The sequence below is a fragment of the Octopus sinensis genome, linkage group LG9 (assembly GCF_006345805.1).
Source record: "Octopus sinensis linkage group LG9, ASM634580v1, whole genome shotgun sequence".
NCBI classification, from domain to species: domain Eukaryota; kingdom Metazoa; phylum Mollusca; class Cephalopoda; order Octopoda; family Octopodidae; genus Octopus; species Octopus sinensis.
Genome location: NC_043005.1, coordinates 4568601 through 4594095, shown reverse-complemented (window position 1 = coordinate 4594095; position 25495 = coordinate 4568601). Strand labels below are relative to the sequence as shown.

Sequence of the window (25495 nt, the reverse complement as noted above, 5' to 3'; positions counted from 1 at the left end):
ACTTGACACCACAAGGTAAGAAAACAAAGTGCCCAACTACCTATTGTTTATTACTTGGCAGATTGGTGTAACTGTTAGAGGGTTGGGTGAAAAGCCCACTGGTTTTTGGTAAGGCACCTCGTTCTGAATGGAGGTCAAACTCTACTGTTCAACCTTGCAGAGTTGAAAAAATAAAAAATACCAGCCAAGCACTGGAACCAAAGGAATCAATAATATTCTTCCTTCTGCCTGCATTAGAAACAAGTGCGTTATTTAGATTGGCAGAATTAACAGAACATTGGATAAAATGTCTTGTATTTCAGTTGGCTCTTCACATTCTGAGTTCAAATTTTGTTGATGTCATCCTTCTAAGGTCAATGAAACAAAATCAGTCAAGTATTGGGATCGATTGAATTGGCTAACTCCTCCCCACCCCCTCAAATTTCTAGCCTTGTGACCATGTAAGAAATTATTTAAGGTCCTGGATTAGCAACAATAATTGTTTGAGGTTGAAATGGATTTTGTGATGAGAAATGGGATGAAAAGGTAGGGTCATGTGCTGAGGAAAGAATGAAAGAAGGGAAATGAATATGCAAGGAAGTAGGGGAAGAGGAAGAAAGAGACAAAGATGGAGCCACAGTGGGATTGGCTCATGCGTGCTCAGAAGGCTCTGCTGCAGGTCAGGCACTGGTGGTTTGTTGGGACTGAAAGCAACAAGTGGGCTCTGGACTTGTGCAGTTCACCGTTTCTTTGTGTCCCTTGCAATCCTGTTCAATTCGTAGGAGGTGGCACCTTTATTGGTGCAGATGTGCCAGGTAGGATGGTCTTGTGCTTGGGTTGGGGTTGATCTCAAAGCTCTTCAGGAAGGCTTTCAGTGTATTCTTGAAGCACTTTTACTTTCTACACAAATAAATAACAAAACAAACAAATGTACCAGTTTTTTTGGGGGGTTTTTTTTCAGTTCCTTCACCCATTTATTGAGACAATTACATTACAATAAGTTTTTAAATAAAATACTGGTGACTAGGGGGATATAAATATTACCCACATCAATCATCACAATGTATTTATCAGCATCAATTTTATAATATGAGAATATGGTTCCAAATAGGAGAGTGTTACAAAAACATGAAACTCTAGGGTAAACTTACAGGGATTATCACCTGACACAGGGGATAAGAAGAAGCCGGTATCTTCCAGGGGTCACTCTCTCATGTTGATTTCAAATAAAGAGGAAAACTGGAAAACATTATCGGATAATTAAAATTTTGGAGTAACTTGGGGTTACGGGCAGCAGAATAAATTAGATGTCTGGGAATGTTTAATAAACAAATTATGTGTGTCCGCACATACAGGATGTTCACAAAATCTTTGCAGAGTGAATATCTATACTTATATAGAAGTGAGACTACATAAATATTTTATGAACACTTTGAATGTGTGTGATTGTGTGTACAAAATCTATTTTATGTTCTATACTGCAAGTAAAATATATATATATATATATATATATAGTCTGTTTTATACATAACACAGCATATATCTCAATTAATGAATGACAAAAGAATAGGAGTTATGTAATCACTTTCAATAGCTTACAGCTGTTTTTGTTATAAGAAGCATAGCACTAAGAGTTGAGTGCTCATGTGACATCTTATAGCTTCCTCAGAGCCTGAAACATAACACAGCATATGATATGTGTGTACACATCTAGGTTTCACTTGCTTCTTAATTTCATGCCCATTTTTGATTCAATGTTGTAGAATAAACGTTACAATAAAATTCAATGATTTCTGCTCTGAAATCCAAAAACAGAGTATTCAACAAGGTGTGGTGATTCCGTAGGAGCAGCAGAAGGACAAAAAACAAAACAAGGAATCTTAGTTGAATATTACATACCAATCCATACAAGTCATTCAAATGCGTTGATAAATATCTATGCAGGCCAATGAAAACACTTGAAGGAAAAGTGGTGCATACAACAATATTGGATAGTTTTGCATTCTGAGAGAGAACTGTTTTAGCTACTTCTATTGACACAATGTGGATAGGTCATAACAATATTGAAAATTCCAGACAAAATCTCTTCACTGGTAAATATTGTTATTAGCAGATAATGTGTAGAAGCATATGTTTTTATTTTAAATTTTATTTTTGTGTGTAAAATTGCTGCATTGAATAAAATATTACAGAAAAGAAAATAGCCATTGAGCTGATATTTTCAAGATAAATATGGCTTTCTGAAGAGAATTTCTCACTTCAAGCTTTATAAATCTTGGCACCGTAACAAAAGTTATCGCAGACAGATTAAGTTGAAAGTCCTGTTTATGCCCAAAATTAATGGGGAACAAATATATTTAGAAGGTATTAACAGCCATATTTTAAAATTATGTGTGTGTGTATAAATATATATATATATATATATATACATATATACATACATACATACATACACACACATATATATATATATAAAGTATGTATATGTGTGTGTGTATATATATATATACACATTTATTCTTTCATATGTTTCAGTCCTAAGGCTGTAGAAAGCTGCTTTATGGAATGTTTTGAGGGCACAAATAAAAAAATAACTAAAAGATATTAAATAATAAGAGGCCGTAGTAACTAATTTACATATTTTTACATATCAACAATACCACCAATAATAATACTAATTCTTCCTACTACAGGCACAAAGTCTGTACCGATAATAAAAATATAAAGTCCAAAAATAGTATGAAGAACACAAAAAAATTAGATAGGGCTTTAACAGACAGAGTGGGGGAGGAAACGTCAAAAATGATATAAAAACCAGAATTTTCGATGTTTATACAATGAAAAAACAGAAACAAAAAAAAATTCAAGGTATTGAAAGTTCTAAAAATAATTTCCAAAGGCTTAGATATTTGCAGCAGTGTATAAGCCATATGTGAAATATGAAAGATTATCTCACTTCAGACTTAGTATATTGAAAATACGATCATCTGGTATTGAAACAAATATAAACCAGATTAGATTGAATAGAGACCTTTGACTATGTCACAGAAAGCATACATATTTTACAGTATGGTATATAAATGTGTGTATATACATACATACATGAGAGTATATATATATATATATATATATATATATATATATATTCAGGAATTAAATATAAGCCATTTCCAATAATGAGGTGAGAGATATAAATTGAAAAACTTGAAAAACCATATGGAAACATTTAGTAAATGAAAAGTATAAAGTGTTACGAAAAAATTTGGCTTGGATTTGAGTTTCTAAACTGAAGTCTTTAAAGAAATGAAAAACCAAAATTGGAAGGTTCTAGTTCCAAGTCACAGAGGAGTATCATTACATCACTCATATTCCATGTTTAAAATTCTTTGAAGATAAGGATAGCCTTATCTCTATGGGGTCATATTTAATTGGGTTTCATTTCAGGAATATATATGTATATATGTACGTACAAGGTTTCTAATGGCCTTTAAATGTTGTGGTTGAAACTAAAAGAGGGAAATATGTGATAATAATTTGAATAGAGATATAGAGTTTGATATGGTATATTTGCAATGAAACTATTATTACTTCATCACCATTACCTGTAAACAAAACTAAAATAATTTGTAATAAATAAAAATCTATTTTTATTTCCTGTTTTTAATTCGTGACATTTAAGTTTTGAGGCTATTTCTTCCAAATCATATGGTATATGTTTCCTAACTCAAAGTAATTTACATAGTAATGCATCTGGAGAAAACTGGTTAACCAAACAGAGGACCATACTCATTTCGCATAATATAAAGTAAAAGAATATGTTTTATTAATATATAATAGTGAAAGAAAATTTTGTGGTGAAATCTGTGATTTTAAAATATCTGAACAATTTGAAATGCATTCAGCTTTTTAAGTGCTATTTGCTTCATTTTCAGGTGATTTCCTTTGCTATGAAAAGTCATTTAGACATAAGAAATGACCAAACAACACAATTTGACTGTTCAATGAATACCAGGCCAAACCATTTCTATGATGGTATATCTTCAAATTTCACCATAAGATTCACTTCACAAACTTCCCCAACCAGGTATGGACATTGGGGGGGAGGGGGACACACACATTAAACACAGCCACATTCTAAAATGATAAATTAATCTATTCTTGTATGAATGAGGATTTCAAATACAGTTTTCAACTAAACTCCTTTCCTTACATTAAAAATGCTTCCAGTATATTCTAAAGCCATAGACCTCGTATCTTATTGTATTTAAAACTAAACTTATTTTTTGTAACTTTTACTTTCAGAAACCTTTTTATGTTTAATGTGCAAAGTAACTCAAATGTGGACGGGTGGTACACCAAATAACACAGTGGAATTGCTTACAGCTCTGTTGACATCTTTGAGCAATGCTTTTCTTAGCTTTATTGAAATAGATTCTTTCATTTTTTGTTGTTGTTTAGCTGTGTATTGTTGTCAAAGGTGTGTCAGTAGTAGTGGTCGTAGTAGTACCACTACCACTAGGAATTGGTGCTGGAACATGGAAAAAATACAGCTGCAAAAGAGGAGAAAATTTTAATTCACATTTAATAATTTCTTCAGAATATTTTATTCATTTCTGTTGAATGAAAAGACTAATTACTGAAAGTAAACAATCTTTCTAAAAAAAAAAGAATTGAAAGGAAATAATATGGGGATTGAAGATTAGTTAATAAGGGATTAATGTTACATATTTTATTTGACTAACGTATTTATTAAGCAGAATCTCAATCAAACTGAAATCAAAATGGAAATTGTAGTTGTGGCCAATGCCAGTGCCACCTGACTGGCTCCTGTACTGGTGGCACGCAATACGCACCATTCATGTGTGGGTCATTGCCAGTGTCGCCTGACTGGCTCCCCGTGCCAGTGGCACGTAAAAAGCACCATCTGAACATGGTTGATGCCAGTCCCCCCTTCCCACACCTGCTCCGACTGGGTCCTGTGCCAGAGCAAATAAAAAGCACCATTCGAACGTGGTCAATGCCATTGCCACCCGACTGGCTTCCATGCCAGTGGCACATAAAAAGCACCCACTGCACTCTCAGAGTGGTTGGGGTTAGGAAGGGCATCCAGTTGTAGAAACACTGCCAGATCAGATTGGAGCCTGGTGAGCCCTCCCTGGCTTGCCAGTCCCCAGTCAAACCATCCAACCCATGCCAGCATGGAAAACGGACGTTAAATGATGATGATGATGTATTGTATCAGAAACAGGAGATAGAACAATGTGACTTGAGGGAACATTGGCTACTATATCTGACATGTCTGGCTAAAATACAGAGGTATCACTTGACAGTGTATGTATACATATAAACATACATAAGACAGTATGGTGATATTTGTAACAGGTGTAAGCGCAATGTATCTCATTGGTATGTGTGTGTATGTACATATGCACACATATGTACATATACATACACACACATATGTACATATAAATACACACACATATAAATTTTAACTTTTACTTGTTTCACTCATTAGGCTGTGGCCATGCTGGAGCACAGGCATGGGCCATGTGGTAAGAAGTTTGGTTCCCAACCACATGGTTTCAGGTTCAGTCCTACTGCAAGGCACCTTGGGCAGACCAAAGCCTTGCGAGTGGATTTGGTAGATGAAAACTGAAAGAAGCCCATCACATATACACGGTTGCCTTGTATTATATAAGAATGGATGTGAGTAACTTCTCAGCTACTCCCGTCCATTCTTATATAATGCAGGGCAGCCATATATTACCTCTGTAGCAAAACCTGTTCCTCTACCATACTTTGACCTCATAACAACTGTCAGAAAGCAACCTCCAGCTCTACTACAACCCCAGCTCAGTCAAAGGAGCATTTTCTTTGTCTTGCAAAGGACTGGTGACCTCACTAGTTGCCAATTTCATCAAAAAAGCACCAGTACCCAGTAGAAAGTGGCTGGTGTTAAGAAAGGCATCCGGCCATAGAAACCATGCCAAAGCAGACATTGCAACTAAACACAGGTCCTCTGGCTTGTTGGAGCATGTTGTACTTCATGGCCAGTATGGAAGGAGTATGTTAAATGATGATGACAATCTTCCATAGAGAGGAAGAGTGAGAGAAGAAAAATTAAAGAGAGATTGAAGGAGGAAGAAAAACGGTTTGATGTTACACAAACTTATTTTAGAATCATTAACTCACCCCCACCACTCACTGCATCTATTTGTAGCCTATACTGCTTCAACTTTCTATTTTTCTTTTCATACAACAGGGTGTGGTTTGAAGGAGATTTGACTGCTATTTCTCAAAATAAACGCTAGCGCTTGTTTTGTAGTTCTGAATCCAAGGAAGACATGTAAACACACAACTCATACTTGTATGTCTTTTACTTGTTTCAGTCATTGGACTTCGACCATTCTTGGAAAGTTTTGTCAAACACATTGACCCCAGTGCTTATTCCTAAGTCTCGTACTTATTCTATTCTCTTTTATTAAACTACTAGCATTATGACCCGGCAACACCGGGTCATACTGCTAGTGCATGCATATACAGCTGCGTGTGTGCGCACATACACGCGAGTACTGTCCAAATCTCCGACCAATCACATACAGCTAGCTGGCATTCAATTGGCGTATCAAGTTTCGGGCATTTTGATTGGGTTTTGGATAGAAAATCCACAAAAAAAGTCACTTCTATTGACTTTTTAATGTAAAGATGTGCACGACCACCCTTGGACGGTTTTGAATGACCATAGAAAGTGTGAGCCCTCTAACTGAAAAATTGTGGATTTGTATAAAGGACACACACACACATGCACACACAAAAACAAGCTTCTACACAGTGCCTGTCAACCAAATTCACTCAAGGCACTGGTTAGCCCAGGGCTATAGAAGAGATTCGCCCAAGGTGCCACATGATGGGACTAAACCTGAAACCACATGGTTACAAAGTGAGTTTCTTAACCACACAATCATGCCTGTGCCAATGAGATAAAGAAATTTTAAAACATTTAAATTTTCATTACACTCTCAAGTGAAACAGAAAGAGACGTATTTGTCACCTGATTTTTTAAATATATTTCTTGACATTTCCGAATGGTTTTTCACATGTATTATCAAGCAATTAAAACATCCCCTTTTGAACAGTATTTAATTTGAGTATTTCAAATATAAAGTCGATTTGAGTGGAAATATATTTCTCAATAATAAAAGTGAACTTACCACAAACCCCACAGCCAGCAGAGCATGAAACAACAGTATCAAAAACATAGCACCCCAGGCAATCTGTGAATTAGAAACAACTTGTTGATCAGCAATCGACTCTTATATTAAATACATTTATAACATGTACAACCAGTTATTGTTCGGGGAACAAAATATGCAACGTTTCTATTTACTGTACATACATGCATGTGTGTGTGTGTGATGAGAGGGAGAGAGTTAGTTAATGAAGGTTGGAAGTTCAAAATATTAATTTTATATCTAATTAATATTAGTTTGAAATTTTGGCACAAGGCTAACAATTTCAGGGGAGGGAGTAAGTTAATTACACCAACCCCAGTATTCAACTGGTACATATCCCTAAAGGGATAAAAGGGAAAGGCAACCTCAGTGGAATTTGCAAAATGCAAAGACAACATTTTTTCTCAGTATGGTAACGATTCTGCCAGCTCACCACCTTAAGTTAATATTAACGAACATTTAGACATTAAAAAACAGATATGTTAATTCATCATCATCATCGTTTTAGCATCCACTTTTCCATGCCCACTTTGGTTAGCTAGAATTCATTGAGGCAGATTTTTCCGTCTGGATGCCTTTCCTGTAGACAACCTTCACCTGTTTCCAGGTAAGGTAATATTCCTCATGACCCCACCTGCCAAGACCAGAAATGTTTTTCAAGGAAGATTGGAAACAAAAGATACTGCTTCCTTGCCAATGCCACTCACTTACAACTGTCATGCAAAACGAAGCCAAAAAGGCTAACACACACACAATCACCCATGCACAGACACACACACTTACTTGTTACAGTCATTTGACTGTGGCCATGCTGGAGCACCGCCTTTAGTCGAGCAAATCGACCCCAGGATTTATTCTTTGTAAGCCTAGTACTTATTCTATTGGTCTCTTTTGCTGAACCACTAAGTTACAAGGATGTAAACACACCAGCATCGGTTATCAAGTGATGTTGGGGGGACAAACACAGACACACATACACATACATACATATATATATATATACGATGGGCTTCTTTCAGTTTCTGCCTACCAAATCCACTCACAAGGCTTTGATCGGCTTGAGGCTATAGTAGAAGACACTAGCCCAAGGTGTCACACAGTGGGACTGAACCCCGGAACCAGGTGGTTGGTAAGCAAGCTACTTAACACACAGCCACTCCTATGCCTATACAAACATACATACACATAGATATGATGGGCTTTTTCCAGTTTCCACCAACCAAATCCCCTCACAAGGCTTTGGCCAGTCTGGAACTACAATAGAAGACACATGTCCAAGGTGCCACACAGTGGGACTGAATCCAAGACCATGTGGTTGGGAAGTAAACTCTTTATCACACAGCCACACCTGTACCTTGATTGAAAATTATAATAAGTGCATGGGAAAAACTGAAAATACATAATGAAGGTGGAAATCAATATTACGAACTTTACCATTCTTTTATCCGCTTGGGCAATCCAGTTCTAAAAGCAGAACTGAATATTGTTAATAATTTTAGAACCTATAATGCTGTGAGTAAAAGTCTGCCAAAATCAAGTGATTTGGTTAGCAATTGATGGAAAACTTCAATGCTTGTCCTGTATTCTGGGCTGTTTCCATTGTCTTAATACTTCAAGGAATTTTTTAATTAATGTAGGGTTTTTTGCAGAAAAAGAGAGTAGACAAGCAGGAATGTCATGTTGGGGCTCCTCCGAGTTCCAAAACATGGTTATTTTTGTATTCTGCATATATTTGAAATATAAAAAATAATTCTATGCTACATATGAAGAAAATCACACACACTCACAGTGAAGTCATGTGACCTACAACTTAGGTTGTTGGGTCTGTAATCATAAAGTTGTGGGTTTGATTCCTGAATTGGGTAGTGCAATGTATCTTTGAGCAAGAAGTTCATTTTTATGTTATTCCAGTCAGCTCAACTGGAATAAGTAACAACCAAGCACTGATGTATCCCTCTCTCTTTCCCACTGTTCTACTGGGCCAAGGATAGGAGGACAGAGAGGATGTCTATGTTCACTCATGACAACATGGGCACCTAGTGAAAGCAGGGTGCATGCTACTATGTCATCCTCATGTAAAGAATTTTTTACTCCTAGGTGACCAAGTCAGTAGCTGAGGTGGATGCTCCAAGAGCATGGCTGCTAGAATAAGAATATGCTGGGGCAAAGTTCAGAGAGCTCCTACTTCTGCTGGTAACAAAGGGCCTCTTGCTCAGAGTGAAAGGTAGACTGTATGATGCCTGTGTGCAAACAGCCGTGCTACACAGCAGTGAAACATGGACTGTGACCAAAGAGGACATGCGTAGGCTTGAAAGAAATGAAGCTAGTATGCTTTGTTGGATGTACAGTGTCAGTGTCCATGCATGACAGAGTGTAAGCATCCTGAGAGAACAGTTGGGTATAAGAGGCATCAGATGTGGTGTGCAAGAGAGACGACTGCGCTGGCATAGTCATGCAATGCATATGGACGAGGACAGCTGTGAGAAGAAGTGTTGCACTCTAATGGTGGAGGGGACCTGTGGAAGAGGTAGACTCAGGAAGACATGGGATGAGGTGGTGAAACATGATCTCTAAATGTTGGGCCTTATGAAAGCAAAGACAAGCAACTGAGACCTTTGGCGATATGCCATGCTTGAGAAGACCTGTCGATCCAAGTGAGACCGTAGTTGTGGCTGATGGCAGTGTCACGTGATTGGTTTGTTAAAAGCACCGTTCAAACGTTGGGTGATATGCTGTGCCTGTGAAGACCTGTTGAGCCAACTGAGATCATAGTGGTGGCTGATGCCAGTCCTATCTGACTGGCAGCACATAAAAAGCACCGTTCAAGCGTTGAGCCTCATGGAGGCAGTGACAGGTGACCGAGACCTTTGACAATATATCATGCTTGTGTAGACCTGTCAAACCAAGTGAGACCAGAGTCATGGCTGATGCTGGTGTCAGGTCAATGGCATGTAAAAAACACCCACCACACTCTTGGAGTGGTTGGCATTAGGAAGGGCATCCAGCTGTAGAAACCTTGCCAAATCAGATAGGAAGCTGGAGCAGCACCCTGGTTTACCAGTTATCAGTCAAACTGTCCAACCTATGCCAGCATGGAAAATGGATGTTAAATGATGATGATGATGATGATGATGTCATGTCTTTGAAAGCCTAGAACCATCATCCAAGTGATGGTCATAGTACTACATGTTTATGATTTTAAAATTTGTGTAAATTCAAATGATTTATATCTAAATCCAATACTAGAACTTTCTCCCTTACTACCCCCTTTCCATCACACCTTCCTTCCATATTCACCCTTATAATGCAAGATAGCCCTAGAGCTTACCCTACTCAAACCACCTTATCACCTTCTCACTCTGTCCTGCCTGGCATTTTTCTTAATGCCCCTTGACACAAATCTCTTCCCTTCTCTCTGTTCCCTGCTGTACTCCCTCTCCCAGTTAGTGTCCACCCTCCACTACCTCCCTGTTGTAACTGTAAATCTGTTCCTGTCATCTTTACCCTCCCTTACCACCCTGCTTAAAATCCTCACTCTCTCTCTCTCTCTCTTGCCTCAGTTATAGGAGCCACTTTAGGCCCTTAATTTTGCAAGCTACAAGTAAGCTGTCATTAGTGCTGGTGCCTCAAAAAAGGCACTGAGTGCACTCTGTAAAGTAGCTGGTATTACGAAGGGCATCCGGCCATAGAAACCATGCCAAAGCAGACATCGGAACATGATGCAGTCTTGTGCCTTGTCAGATCCTATTGAACCATCCAACTCAGGACAGTAAGGAAGACAGCTGTTAAATGATGATGGTGATGATGATGATGATGATAAATGTATCTGTTTTATAAATGCATTAAAAGGTTTACAAAATTTAATCAGCAAAACTGTATCGTTTACCTTTTTCTCATCTTCTCTAACAGCAGGCCAGAAAGTGAAGAGTAACACCCCTCCAGACAGGGAAGCACCAATGATTACCAATAACCACTGAAACCAGTTTATTTGTACAACCCAAAGTATCTGGAAAAGACAAAAAAAAACTCAATAAATTCAAGTACATAATTATAATAAAGGAAATACAAAAGCAATTTGGAATCAAGAAAATCAATTCCTACACTCTTATAATCTCTAACCACCCACACTGCCTGTTCTCTCGTCCCCACCCACTTCTACTAACCTTCTACTTTGAAGGCCCATTTTTATTACCACAACCATTTTTATATCTTTCCAGTTTCCCCTTGGCTATTTCCATCCTCTCTTCTATAATGCGAGCAGCTCTGTAGCTCCTCCATAGCAAGAAGTCTCTTCTGTCACACTTTAAACCCCTCATCCCATAACATAAAGTCACCTCTTACTCTCTCTCCCTCTACTGTAGCTCTACTCAGTTGCAGGGTCACCTCACTAGAGCTGGTGCCATGAAAAAAGTACCCAGTACAGAAGGGTATCCAGCCATAGGATCTCCGTCAAAGCAGACATTGCAATATGATGCAGTCTTCAGGCATGTTGGATCCTGTCAAAGCATCCTATTATCATTCAGCAAGGATAACTGTATGAACCAAAAAAGGCAAATAAAACCCTATTTCTATTGCAATGCTTGCTGCTGCTCATTTAACCCTTTAGCATTTAAACTGGCCGTATCCAGCCCAAGTATTCTGCTTGTTTTATTTTCAAACTGGCCAGAACCAGCCTATCACATCTAACTTTCAATGTCATTATAAAATATACAACCACATCATTATAATTTCGAAGCTACAAAATAATGCATGATTAATTAAAAGCAATGTGAATGAAGAAGCATGACACTTGACAGAATAATCTGAATGCTAAAAGGTTAACGACCCACCTGAAACGACTTCTGGTTCTATAATGCAATCTCCCTGTTTTAACCCTTTGGCATTCAAACTGGCCATATCCGGCCAAAATATTTAACCTGTTTTATATTGAAACTGACCAGCTCTCGCCTCTCACCTCAGCCCTACCATGTCATTCTAAAACTAAAAAATAGCATCACTGAAATCTCTAAATTACAAGATAATGCATGATTAATTCAAAACAATATAAATAAATAAATATCACATTTGACAGAATAATCTGAACACTAAAGGGTTAAAGTGATCTGCATTGAACTTCCATTAAAGTTTTACATTAATTTGTTCCAAATATCAGCTTAATGATGACAGTTGTTTTATTAAATTCTTCATTATTTTCAAGATTAAATAAAACAAGAGACAGCGTATTTCAACAGAAATATAGTGACAAGGGGGTTAACTGAGTTGTAGACATAGCAACAGCTATAAGTTAAACATATTTACAACTTTCTGCATGGTCAAGAGAAACCACATGCTACTTAACCCTTTTGTTACCAACCTGGCTGAAACCATCTCAGGCTCTGAGTACAAATGTTTTGTTTCCATAAGTTTTGAATTAAAATCTTCCACCAAACCTTAGTCACAATTTATGTTCCTAACATTAGCTGAATTTTACTAAATTCTTCGTTATATTTAAAGTAATTGAGAGAAAGACAGAGTATCCCAGAATAAATACAGTAACGAAAGGGTTAAAGGTAGATAAGAGCATTGGCACTACTTTAAGAATGGTACTAAAATAGAAGAAAAGAAGTCATAATGCAACTCATACATTTTGAGAGAAGTGGTCTGTTTGCAATGGGAAGTTTATGTCACTTACGGAAATAGGTATGTAAATAGCCAACGAATATCCATAAACACTGATCATTTCCAGGAAACTGTAGCCAGCACTACTTCCTCTCCACCATAATAATCCAAATAACATTGTTGGGATTATCCACCAATAACTAAAGATTGCAGTTGCAGCAAAAGTCACTGAAATAAGAAACAAAAAGAAACTTTACTTTCCTCTGCACTTCTCATGTTGACATTTTCTTGTGTTTTCAAAGCATTTCTTTTTGTAGTTAATTCAAATGATTCAATTATAAACAGCAATTCTGGACATGGGAGGATCTGAACTAAGAAATATGGGAGATAAAATTAGATAATAAGACTATAAAGCAATTAAGTTCTGTTCTTTACCATTACACAAAGTAGTGGTGGCCAATTTTGTAGGAGACAAGCCAACTCTACCTTTCTCTGTTTGAAAGCACAAACAGCAAACTAGATTTCATAAAACATTAAACTTATAAGTTGTTTGAATTTCTGAAGGCCAGCAGTTGAGAGCAAAATAGAAGCAGAGGAAAGTGAGAAGAATAGATTTTGAGAGAGAGTGAGAGAGAGAGAGTGTGTGTGTGTGTGTGTGTGAGTGAGGTCTCGTTATGGGGGTGATTAGATAAAGATTTTAGGCAGAATTGGCCAGTAGGAGGAAGTAGGATTGAACCCAAAACCCCATGGTTGCAAAGTGAGCTTCTTAACTACACGGCCATGCTTGGCATTAATTTTATGTTTCCTCACTTTGAAACCTCAAGTAACAAATAACATGTTACAGCAAAGAAATCTAAGTTTGCTAAGAAAGGGATAAAGCAACTCCATGGCTCAGGTTTCAAACCCATTACTGGCTGTGGAAGTCAAAGAAATAGTTAAAAAGTTCAGAATTTACCAAAAGACAATACTTAAAACTGAAAACAAATAATTATGAAATACCTTTGTGGAAATCATATTGCCAATGGTAATTTTGTCCTTTCGATTGAAAATAATTAGCAAGATTACCAGCAATTGCAGTGGTGAATACTAAAGTTGTACATATCCAAAATGGACCTGGAAAGGTGAAGGAAAACAAAACATATTACTCTCATAAAAAAAACCATTAATTCCATTTTTGTGATTCAGTCAACATATAGCTAGGGCAAAGAATGTCCGAGATTTTGGTAAGACATTGTAAATACACCTTAATTTGAATAGAATTTTCTGTATCAAATTCCTAAAACATGTCACCTACTGTTAGGAAGTTCTCCCAGCTTTTGCAGCTGAGCCAAAATGTTCCATAGATCTAACTGAAGTGAGTGAACTATTTGGGATGAGAAGCAGTGTTAGTGGTGAGGTGTATGTTGATGTTTCTGTAGACCTGTAATCTAACATAAAACATAGATGCTTTCTAATGTGAGAGGGATTTTAAAAACCAATGCTTACCTCAGAGCTTATGGCATTAAGTATAGTAAGTAATAAATCTCAGTCTAAATATGATGCAATCTTTCACAGGAAGCATTAACAAATGCTCTTGTATCAAATCATGACAGCTAACTGAACTGAGGCAATGTAGAATAATATGCTCTGTCTAGAAACACTACAAAATGCCTGCAGTAGATTCGAACACCTGAGCTATAAACAGGTAGTGCAATATTTAAAAAAATTACTGTAATGGATGCTGGGAAGAGATATACAAGGATGGCTGCAGCATCTAAAAATTAATAATAGCAAGTAGTCTCTAACACATTTTGTGTGGTAAGCCAAAACAATTTTAATTTATTAGAAAGACACTCCAAGTAATGATTTAAAAAAATCATTATCATGAATGACTCATTCTATTCAAGAAGAGGAAGGGAGATAACTCCAGAATTAAATCCTAATTCACAGACAAATGTTACATGTTTCAGTCTTTTTAGACCTCGTTAACAATGCATTATCTACATATTACTACAAAGGGTTAGACTGACATATCTATTTAGACATCTTGCTGTTATTCTAATGATTATCAAGTTATGATTAACAACATACTTGAATAGGTAGTATAGATTATCTGCAAACAAAAGCATTATACCTATAACAATGTAATATTTACTTGATTTTGAATAAAACTAACATTCAAAACTGCTTTCAAATATTTAAATAAAAATGTAAAAAAACACTCCAAATATTTGAAATCTTTTTTTGTAAATTAGTGAATGTAAGAGGTCAGTCCTCATGATCTTTGTAGGCCCTTCTTATGCTATCATGTGGGACGTCTGCAGTTTATTGTCTGTTAGAAAAACGCGAACCAAGTGTGTGTGTCAAATGTTTACAAACAGAGTGAATTCCATTAAATGCATCCAAAAGCCACATGATGGTATTGCTATTAAATGAGGCTTAACCACAACATCTCACTCCAGAAAATGGGGAAAATACTCCTCCGTGGTATGTTATTTTAGCAGTAAAATAAGAGTGGTTGTTCTACTATACAAAGACAGGAATCTTAAACAGAAATACATGTATGTCAGAATAAGATTATGGTTCAGCAAACTTAGGATTGGTTAACAAGAAGGAGAACAAGAGTGGAAATTGGTTGGGAATACTTTAAAATTAACCATTTATTAGAAATATTAGAAAATAAAATTTACTAATTAAAAAATTTGTTTAATAAAATACAAGAAATTGTAAAGAGGAAAAAACTTAATAACATACCATACAAATCAGGATTTGGCCGAATCTGAGATTTTAAAAAGTTTCTTCTTGGATTTGGCGTCATAGATCCCATGATACGCCAAAACACTTGGTTGGAATCCACATCAAAAAACTGTTGATAATAATCAAACTTCCAAAACGGATAAAGTCGCTTTTCATCTTTCAGCAGCTGAAAGTAGTTTGAAACAGCTATTATCATATGATATTCCAATGAGAAGACAAACAGACAAACGGACAGAAAAACATCAACCCTACACACACACAGACCACACTTTTTTTTTTGTCTTTCAACCACCTTTTCTCATTTTCTTTCTTATTTCTTTTGATGAAGGATTAGTGTCTGAAACATCAAGACTCCTTCCCCTCATTTTAAGTCTTAAACTAATTACAACATTTGTTAAGACTTTCCCCTCCTATGCTGTTTTCTTTTGGTAACCATTGCCCAATATATATATATATATATATATATATTTTCATACTATGATATCAATTTAAGTAATAGATTAATTAACAAACATTTTATGGATAAATGTTTGTATGTTTTAATAGGTATAGGTTGCTAAATTAGGAGGTTATTGGTCCAGTGGTTCATATCCTGTTACCAGCTCTGTGGTTGAAACACTAAATGAATGTTGCAGTCACATTTTACCATCATAATCAACAAGAGCATTATACTCTACCCTGTATGTTTAACCATTTTAAAGATGGTATGGTAGTATTTGTGAAAGATTTTGTAGCAATTTCTTGCAAATCACATATACCACAAAACAAACAACAATTATTAACAGCATTATCAATCCTAAGAACAACAGTCACATTACACTTCAGGTCCCACTAACAATCACAAATAACAATCCCAGTCTGTAGCACCAAGCAGACACCCTTATCAGACATGCTAGCATAGGTTGGACAATTTGATAGGGTTTAACAGATCTAAAGACTGCATCATACACCACCTACTACTGTCTACTTTGACTATCATCGATATCTGTGTGTATATGGCTTGATGGCCTTCCTAATCTCAACCACTTTAGAGCATAGACAAGGTTCTTTTTTTCATGCCACCAGCACTAGCATGTAGCTTATAAGACTGAACCCCAAGAGAAGCAATTTTATGCTACATGATGAGGGGTTAAAGTATGAGAAGGAGCCAGAGTAGAACAGGTTTCTTGATGTAGAAGGGTAACATAGCTATTCACATTTTAGAAGAGAGGGTTGCAAAACTAATTGAAACAAAAGCAGTATATTTCAACAGAAATGTGGTAGGGTTAGGGTTAGGGTTAATTTTCTAAAATTAATATTATATGAGTCGATGACAAATATACACTAGCATAAAACGTGTGGAATATATAGGAAAAGTGTGGAGGTATATCAAAAGCTCTCACTGAATGTGTAATTTTGTATAACAACATTTTTTCCATTTCATTTTAGTGGAAAATGGAACTCTTTCCTTGATATTAATAAGTTTATTGTACACAGTGCTCAGGTGCATTACAACTCATCAGGAAAGGATAAAAATGGGGGTGGAAAGCAAGCAATGACAGTCAAAAGTACATGTAAGTACATACAGAAAAGTGGAGCCACAAAAAGGCAAGGTTGCATAGGCACATCAGTAGTAAAGTTGCCAAATTTGGGGAAACTACTCAATATACATTATGCAAATTGAAACTTAGGCATTAAAAAACACATGCATACATAACTTCCCATATTTTAATATACTCCCTGCCACAAAGAGAAAAACAAGCTGGCCTGGTTTCAATAAAAATAATAATTTTGTAAGACTTAAAGCTGACCTGGTTTAGAGATGGCGTGTCATTGAAGAGTTCACAAATGATGACAAAAAGACTTTGACAAGCATAACTGAATAATCAATCAAAGAATTGATAGTAAACTGGTTAATAGCTAACCAATTAACAAATAATAAAGTGAAATTGAACCAATGTGTGTGTTTATTATTGGCATAATGACCCTCCCTAGATACAACAAAATTTGTTTCAACATATGTATTCACATCATGAATCTAACAAAATCAAATACAAAAACGAAATAAATTATACACCTCAGTTTTATCTCCTTCTTCTTCATCAGATTCTGCAGAATGAGGAAAGTTGGAAAATGTGTGTGTCTGCGCTTTGTCCATATCTATGTCATCTTTCCTTGACCCTGACAGATTATGATCAATATCTGAAAAATGGTGAATCATAGAGGATGTGGCATAAAAATGAAAAATCAAAAATGAAGACAAGTATAAAATGAAGTGGCATGAGAGCAAGCAGACCTCTCGAATGTAAAGAGTAAGAAAAAAGAAATATGAAGAACTCAAATAATTGGAAAGACAATGGCAACAAGAACAATTCCATAAATTGGTGAAAGCAGACAGCAGAGGAATCTCATGATTGGTATGGAATAATCCACTTCTACAAAAGAATCTCAGAAATTTTGCAGCTGATTGAGTTAGATTAACCAAATACTGAATAAATATATATTAAAAAAATATGGCAAAGCAACTGCAGTTTTTTTCTATTGGAGAAGAATTTAGGAAGTTAATTAAGCAAAAGTGCTCACGAGTCAGAATATGCGTCTCAGAATAATCTCAAATTAATTTCTTGTCCTTTGTTTTTAAACATACTCTTCTTTAGCCCTTTTTTTCAAGGTTTAAAAGTTCCTAAATATATGCAATCCTCAGATCATTGTATCAGAGGAACAAATAAGACAATAATAAACCCAGAAAGTAATTCTTTTTATTAACATCATGTATTAGTGATCAATAATGTTGTAGGTCATAGGTTTCCAACAAGCCAGGTTGCATCTAGAGAGAGAGAGAAACAGAGAGTGAGAGAGAGAGAGAGAGTGAGAGTAAGTGCAGTATGGCTGGATGGTTAACAAGTTTCTTTTGTTACCACAAAGTCCAAGGTTCAATCCCATCACATGGCTTCTCAGGCACATGTCATTGTGAGTAGAACTGAGTGGATGGAAACCATATAAGAAGCTTATCAGATGAACTGTACCAGTAATTCAAAAGATATGGCCCAGCCACACTATATCAAATTGATTCTACCAAAGAATTATGTTAAGAGTACATGTAAGGAATACTCAGTCACTTACACATTAATTCAAGAGCAGGTAATTCAGTTGATCAGACAGCTGAATCCTCTTTGATGAATGGGCATCTGGTATATTGATTATTTTGTTCATTTTTATGTGTCTTGATTATGCCTCCACTGAAGATTAAAAAGTGCATTTTGTGCACTGATTATGAAATCATATGATATGCGGCTGGATCTGTTTTTAAGTGACTCACTTCAAGGGTTGCGTTCCTTTTCATTCGGTACACTGTATTTATTATGGTAGTTTTAACTTTAAGAGTCTCTCGTAGCGTGAGGCATTAAAGTGTAGTAATGCCCTTAATATATATATATAGAGAGAGAGGGGGGGGGGAGAAGATAATGTCAATAGAGTGGAGAGGGTCTATGAGGTGTCATGCAAGCCTTATTGGACCTAACACTCTGCACAGGCATTGCTGACCTCTGCTCAATATGTTGTGCTTTTTTCCACCCCACTATATATATATATATATATAAAATTTTCAGTAAATATATGTATGTTTGTTTTTAGTATATATTTATTTATTTTCAGTATATATGTATCCCTATTTTTAGTATATATTTATTTTATTTTTATTCAGAAGTCCTGTGGCGATGGGAGGGTGGTGAAGCATGCAGACCTGACAGGTTGGAAGCATGTACTCAGTGACCTGCAAACAGGCGGCCCATGCTAGATATAAAGTTGTCTCCTTGTCGCCCAAGACAGTGAGAGGATTCGGTTGCTGCATGGGTGTCTGAGCAGCTCCATTTCGCACAATGTTCCTAAAGGTCAGCAATAGCCTTTCTTGCTCACAAGTGGGTGGCCACCATGAGAGAGAAAATATATTATAAATGCATTGTATTACACTGGGCCATGATGATGATGCAGACAATAGCTAACTAGACATATATTTACATTATTGGTAGAGTTGATAGAGTATTGGATAGAATGATTTGTGGTATTTGCTCTGGCTCCCTGTGTTCTGAGTTCAAATCCCATCAAGGTCAGCATTGCTTTGCATCCTCTCAATAACATACCAGTCAAGTTCTGGTGGACATCTTTCTCTCTGAAAGGGCTATAATGTTCCAGGAAAAAGGTTATGAGAGACATCTGATAACATCTTTTTCTCCAGAAATGAAGAACGATTGAGTAAGAGGCTAGCAACTTTGGCTTGAAGAAAAAAAAAATAGATGCACAACTATTCAAGGAAGGTCTGTTGTGCAGTTCAGTATGGAATAGTGATGATGTTGATGATGATATTGCTAAGTATTTCGTTGGGCGTGCTAATGATTCTGCTAGTTTGCTGCCTTAACAACAACAACAACAACTACTATAATAAAAAATTACATTATATATTTTGATTCAAACCCTGATGGGCAATTTTGCCTGTCAAACTTGCTAAGTTAGTAAAAGAAAAGTATGAGCAACCTATGCATGTAAAAGCCTAATCCAATGAAACCATGGTCCAGGACAGGAAACATTATGGTCATCATCGTCCTCTGCCTCATTGTTTTAACATCTACTTTTAAGTACTTGCATGGGTCGGATGTACGTTGGAACAACCACATCATTTCCAAATGGGGTGATAAACTTCCAGTCTGTTGAACAACAAACAACCTGGACATGCAGAGAATGGAACCAAGTGACATCATATGAACGAGCCTTTTGTTTACAAAGACCATGCAACATATTTTCATGGTGGACTGCAAACAAATGGCACCATCAGGAAGCCGTTGATTACAATCCAGTAGGCACAAGGGAAACAGGAACTCTCTCAACCAGACACACACACACACACACAAGTATATATAACAGGCTCCTTTTAGTTTCTGTCAACCAAATTCACTCATTTGGTCCAATGCTATATAGTCAAGGACACTTTCCTAAGTCACAAATAAACTTTCTCTCTCTCCTACACACACATATATTGATAGGAAGAGCATCCAGCCATGGAAATCATGTTAAGAAATGGAATGTATAATAAACTCATTAAACATTGCAGTTTCCTGACAGTTAATGATGGACACGGGTAGTTTATTCCATGCTTTGACAAATTCTGAGCATGGGTTTGGAATTTATTTTGAAATCCATATAAAACAGAACAATCAATATCATTCATTATTATTAGATTATTATTAGACAGAAGCAGTATTAATATCTCTGACTTGACATGGATACTTTGTTAGAACACTGAAAACTGCATTATTAACCTTGGGAGATCCTCTCATTTAGGCACTTGATACATAAAAACACACACATAGAAGATTGTAGCAAATGAAATTCATCTGTGATGGGCACTGGAATTCTCATATCACATGATTTCTCTCTACTGGACATCCTCAGTTGTCATCTTATGCCAGTCAGATCTCACTGCTATGCTATATAACGTTTCAGCATCTTTTCAGATGCTGATGTTGCAGCTCCAAGCACCTAAACGGGAGGGTCTCTCAAAGCTAATAATGCAGTATTTGATGTTCTAGCAAGGCATCCGTGTGAAGTTGGATATAAAGATTATCATTGATTATATTTAGAAGTTAATAAGGTATCATTTTAATAAAGTGTGAAGTAAGTATTAAAACAGACGTGAAGCAATGAACTGAAAAAGTAAATCTATGAGAACTGCAGCAGGAACAGATCATAAAAACATAATATTGTGGCATAAATGAAAATATTCGTTTACCATGGAATTGCAGTTCATCTTCAGCAGTTTTCTTTCTCTAGAAATTAAAAGAAAATTACAAGTTATTATCAACAATTAGAATTTTTAATTTCATTCAAGAGCTGTTTTTGTGGAGGAAGGGTTTAGAATCCATATAACCATCACAGACTCTGCAAAACTATTGACATCAATGTTTATGTTTAGCTTAAACATCGGTAAGTTTATGATTGCAGAGAAAATGTAGATGAACAGGGAGGTGGTTCTCTTCTAAAGCAGTGGTTCTCAACCATTCTTTTTTTTTTTACCTGTAGACCTTATTTATTCCTATTTTACTCTGCAAGACTTCCATGTTTTAAAAAATCCAATCATATTTTTATTATCAAATATTATTAGGAATTGTCTATAAAAAATTGTTAAAATTGATTGTCTTGAAGCATGACCAATTTTACTGATAACAAAATCTTATATGGGACCCCACAAGGATCATATGGGCTACATATGAGAACCACTGTTCTAAGGAGTAAGGATTGAGTATTGTAACTAGTGTAGAGCTTGAGGGGAGGGGAGACACAGAGGTAATGAAAGGAAGATGTGTCCAGCTAATTAAATGGGGAAAAGTAGAGCTACCATACTAGTACTGGAAGCAGTAGAGAGAGAGGAGACAGCAAGTCTGTGGACAAGAGGTTATAGTGTATTAGAGACTCTTTGTCAATCAATGAAATGGCCTTCTTTTGAAGACAATCTAGGACGTTTGTGTATCAACAGCACTGTCCCAAATAAGGGGTAGTGTTGCATTGTAGAGAGTCAGCAAATTGGTCAGGACTCAAGGATATTCTGGTCCTGGAAAAAAAAGGGATAGTGTTTGGGGTTGCTAACAAAGACAGCCACTAACATTTGAAAGATCTAGCATTTGTAGTGATTATGATCTCAAATAAACCAGGTTTTGTTCATGCGTATACACACATGTACACAAACAGAGTTTCAAATGAGCCTTCTAAAATACCAAATAAACTTATGGGAAGAGTTGTCAAACCTGAATTCCACTATAATAATAATAATAATAATAATAATAATAATAATAATAATAATTGTGTACAGTGCTCAGGTGCACTACAACTCATCTAAAGTGTATATATAATCAGGTGTAGTTTCAGCGGATTTCGGAAAGCATGAGGGCCTTAAAGGATGCAGTGTCATGGCAGTCAACAACTGACGCAGGCAGTTTATTCCATGCTTCAGCAACTCTGAGCGTGAAAAAATGTTTCCGAAAGTCATGGGAGCTGTGTTGTTTTCTGACTTTGTAGGCATGTCCACGTGTGTTAGACACATGGAGATCAAAAAGGTGTTCAGTGTTGTTGTTGGTGAGGTGGTTGATAACCTTGTGGGTGTTTACCAAGTCCGTCGCTAGACGCCGGAGCTTCAGTGAATCCATGCCCAGGGAAACAAGGCGCTCAGAATATGAAAGACAACACAACAAAAGAACTCCTCTATTAATGACATTCTGCTGTTGAAGGGGAATGAAATGGTAGAAAACTAGAGTAAATGTATTATAACATTTATTTTTATATTCTATGTTCATATTTGACAAAGATTGGTTTTACTTTCTATTCCTCAGGCATGTCAAAAAGCAAGAGACCCTTATTTTATGAAGTCAGTATTCTATAAATGTCTCTCCTCATCTAATTTAATACTTAAAACATTTGTCACTTAATGTTCTGGGTTCAAATCCTGCTGAGGTAGAATTTACCTTTCATCCCTGAAGGGTTAATAAAAAGCAGAAAACTTGGCCTTGTCTCAAATCTAGAAAAAGATCTTGGATTCAGCTGAGGTAGAAGAGAACTGGGATTGTAATGCTGCTTTCAGTATTTAGCTTTGCTTTCTTACTCTCATCCTCATCATCATTGTTGTCATTTTCATGTTACTTTATTCATGGACTGGATGAGACTTCTTGGAACTAGATGCTCTTTTTTGTGCTAACCGTTACGGGTTTTTCAAATAATTCCACATCTTGGTTACGTTGAACCATCCCTGAATATTTCATTTTCCTTTTCTTTTTGTGTAAGGCAAAGATAAATCTTTGATATCAACTGGCCTGAACCAAATCCACCCCACCACCACCACCACCTCTGGCTGGTGGTTAAATCATAGTTGATGTATTGAAGTGTATTTCAAGGTTGAGCCAAAACTCAAACCAACTTTTACCTCAAGTCAAAAATCAAAACTGCTACACTTATTAATGTTCCACTAAGTTCCTCTCATCAAGCAATTTAAATCCCTTCAAGCTTTTAATTATCCCATGCTCTCTAAGACATCTGAGCAAAGTACAAACTATGAATAGAACACAGACACATTTGACCTATACGAAGTACAGTGTTCCAAAATCTAAAGAGGCATAAATATGTGACAGACCCAACCCAGAAAAAAAAATAAAAGATCTCATAGGTCCCTTGAATCCTGAGAAGCTATCCCTCTTGAAATCCCCCATTTTGGCAGCTTTGCCCTATCTTGCAACATACTTTTTGTAGTCCTTCTGTGTGTTTGTATAAGTGTGTGTATACATACATATTTTGCGACCAGCTACAGTATAGCTAAGGGGATTCGAAACCGAATCCACATTTTTATTAATTATCAAACAAATTTCTGGTCTTTTGTTTTCTCCTCTCTGCACTGAGATATTAATGTGAATGAGTTAATCTCTGAGAACTTCTCCCGTCGTGGAAGGGTCAGAAAAGATAATTCTGGAGAAATCTATTGTTTTAGGTTGATCTACTTTAATTGCCAAACTTATAAATACCCAGTGAAATGTTAAGTCCATCTATTTGGAAGAGATGGCTCCAAACAAGAAGCATCAGCTAATTTCTAGTCAAGCATGATCCACGAGAACCGACTTACCACTCTCTTCACTTTTAATGGTACTTTCACACTGTCTCCCTCTCTCTCTCTCTCTCTCTAGTAGCCCAGAGATGAAGCTAGTTCCCCACACAGAATGAATTATGGATCCACAAGAAATATTTTAGTGCATTTACAAACAATGTGTATACACAACGACGTGACATCATTTATTTTATATTCTAACGACTAATATCGTAACTCATGTTAAATAAATGGCCATCTTCATAATTAGTTAATTGTTCTTCACTCAATCATTTCTCACTCAATTATTGTCATAACATTAATGGGTGACCCAATGTGATTACATTTTAGTGACTCTTAACTAAAGAACAACAGCCTTCTTTACATACATACACACACACACACAATGCATTTTGTAGCTATCTGACTTTTGTGATTTTGACTCTATATTCAACTGACTTAGTAATCTCTCTCTCTCTCTCTTTTCAACAACCCATTTTTATTGTTCTAAAATGGCAGCAACAGATTAGTAGATTACACCTTGAACTTATCAGTTAATCAGTAGGTATAGATGTTTGAATCAACTTGTTCTCACTAATTGTCACATCAGTTTGCAAGCAAATAGACAAATCAATAGAGACAACTTTCAATTACTCTCTCCTGCCTCCCTCTCTCTCACTCACTTATCAAAATCTATTTGGAACTCTTTGAGAACAAATGGTAGGTTTGAATTCTCAGCTGATTTATTGGAAATTTTATTGATTTTTATCAAGAATAAGCTTTGATGCTTGCACTTATATATTAGGTTTGTACTTCAAGAATTACTTTCATGGTTGGTGCACACTATATCAAACATAATTGTTAAATATTGATTAATGATTATTAAGAACAAAAACAAAATTCACCCATAACAAAACAATAATTTGCCAAAAAGGAGTACAATTACTGAGATATTTTCATTAAGAAAAAACAAACAAACAATAACCCGTCAATGAAAATAAAATTAATGTAGATTAATTTACAAAATACCATGTTGAGGTTCAAATAGCAGATTCCTTATGTCTAACAAACAGGTGGCCTACTTATCTAGTTCCTGTTAGTTGCTCTATCAATGGAAACAATTAACCAAAACATTCTATGCAACCTTGTCAATTAGTATCTTCCTTAACTATTGATTATTTGAGAACTGACAGGATCTTGTATGGCTACTTTTTCTAATTTTCTTTTCTTCCTTTTTTTTTTGCTTACAGGTTTTATAGCAACCTGCTCCATGCTAATGGGATGTTGCTGCAAATTTGATCATCTTTATGTGAATTTTAAATGCATCGTTTGACAGCTGAATAAATGCTAACAA

General features: G+C 36.1%; 1 protein-coding gene across 2 annotated transcripts in view; it reads right to left on the bottom strand.

The window, feature by feature from the left end:
* Nucleotides 1–932: 932 nt before the first annotated feature.
* The window catches only part of LOC115215598 (protein YIPF1), a 38395-nt gene continuing 13832 nt past the window's right edge, over nucleotides 933–25495 (bottom strand). Inside the window, exons 2-9 of one of the 2 annotated variants that reach the window (XM_036505731.1) lie at nucleotides 21310–21346; nucleotides 17605–17729; nucleotides 15546–15714; nucleotides 13812–13925; nucleotides 12886–13040; nucleotides 11101–11220; nucleotides 7194–7256; nucleotides 933–4529 (exon numbers count right to left, since the gene is read on the bottom strand). In XM_036505731.1, the coding sequence (XP_036361624.1) occupies nucleotides 4434–4529; nucleotides 7194–7256; nucleotides 11101–11220; nucleotides 12886–13040; nucleotides 13812–13925; nucleotides 15546–15714; nucleotides 17605–17729; nucleotides 21310–21346 (879 nt within the window). In that variant the 3' untranslated portion in view covers nucleotides 933–4433. Of the gene's footprint in view, nucleotides 4530–7193; nucleotides 7257–10784; nucleotides 11000–11074; nucleotides 11221–12885; nucleotides 13041–13811; nucleotides 13926–15545; nucleotides 15715–17604; nucleotides 17730–21309; nucleotides 21347–25495 lie in introns of those variants that run through there. The other variant, XM_036505730.1, reaches the window with a different exon arrangement.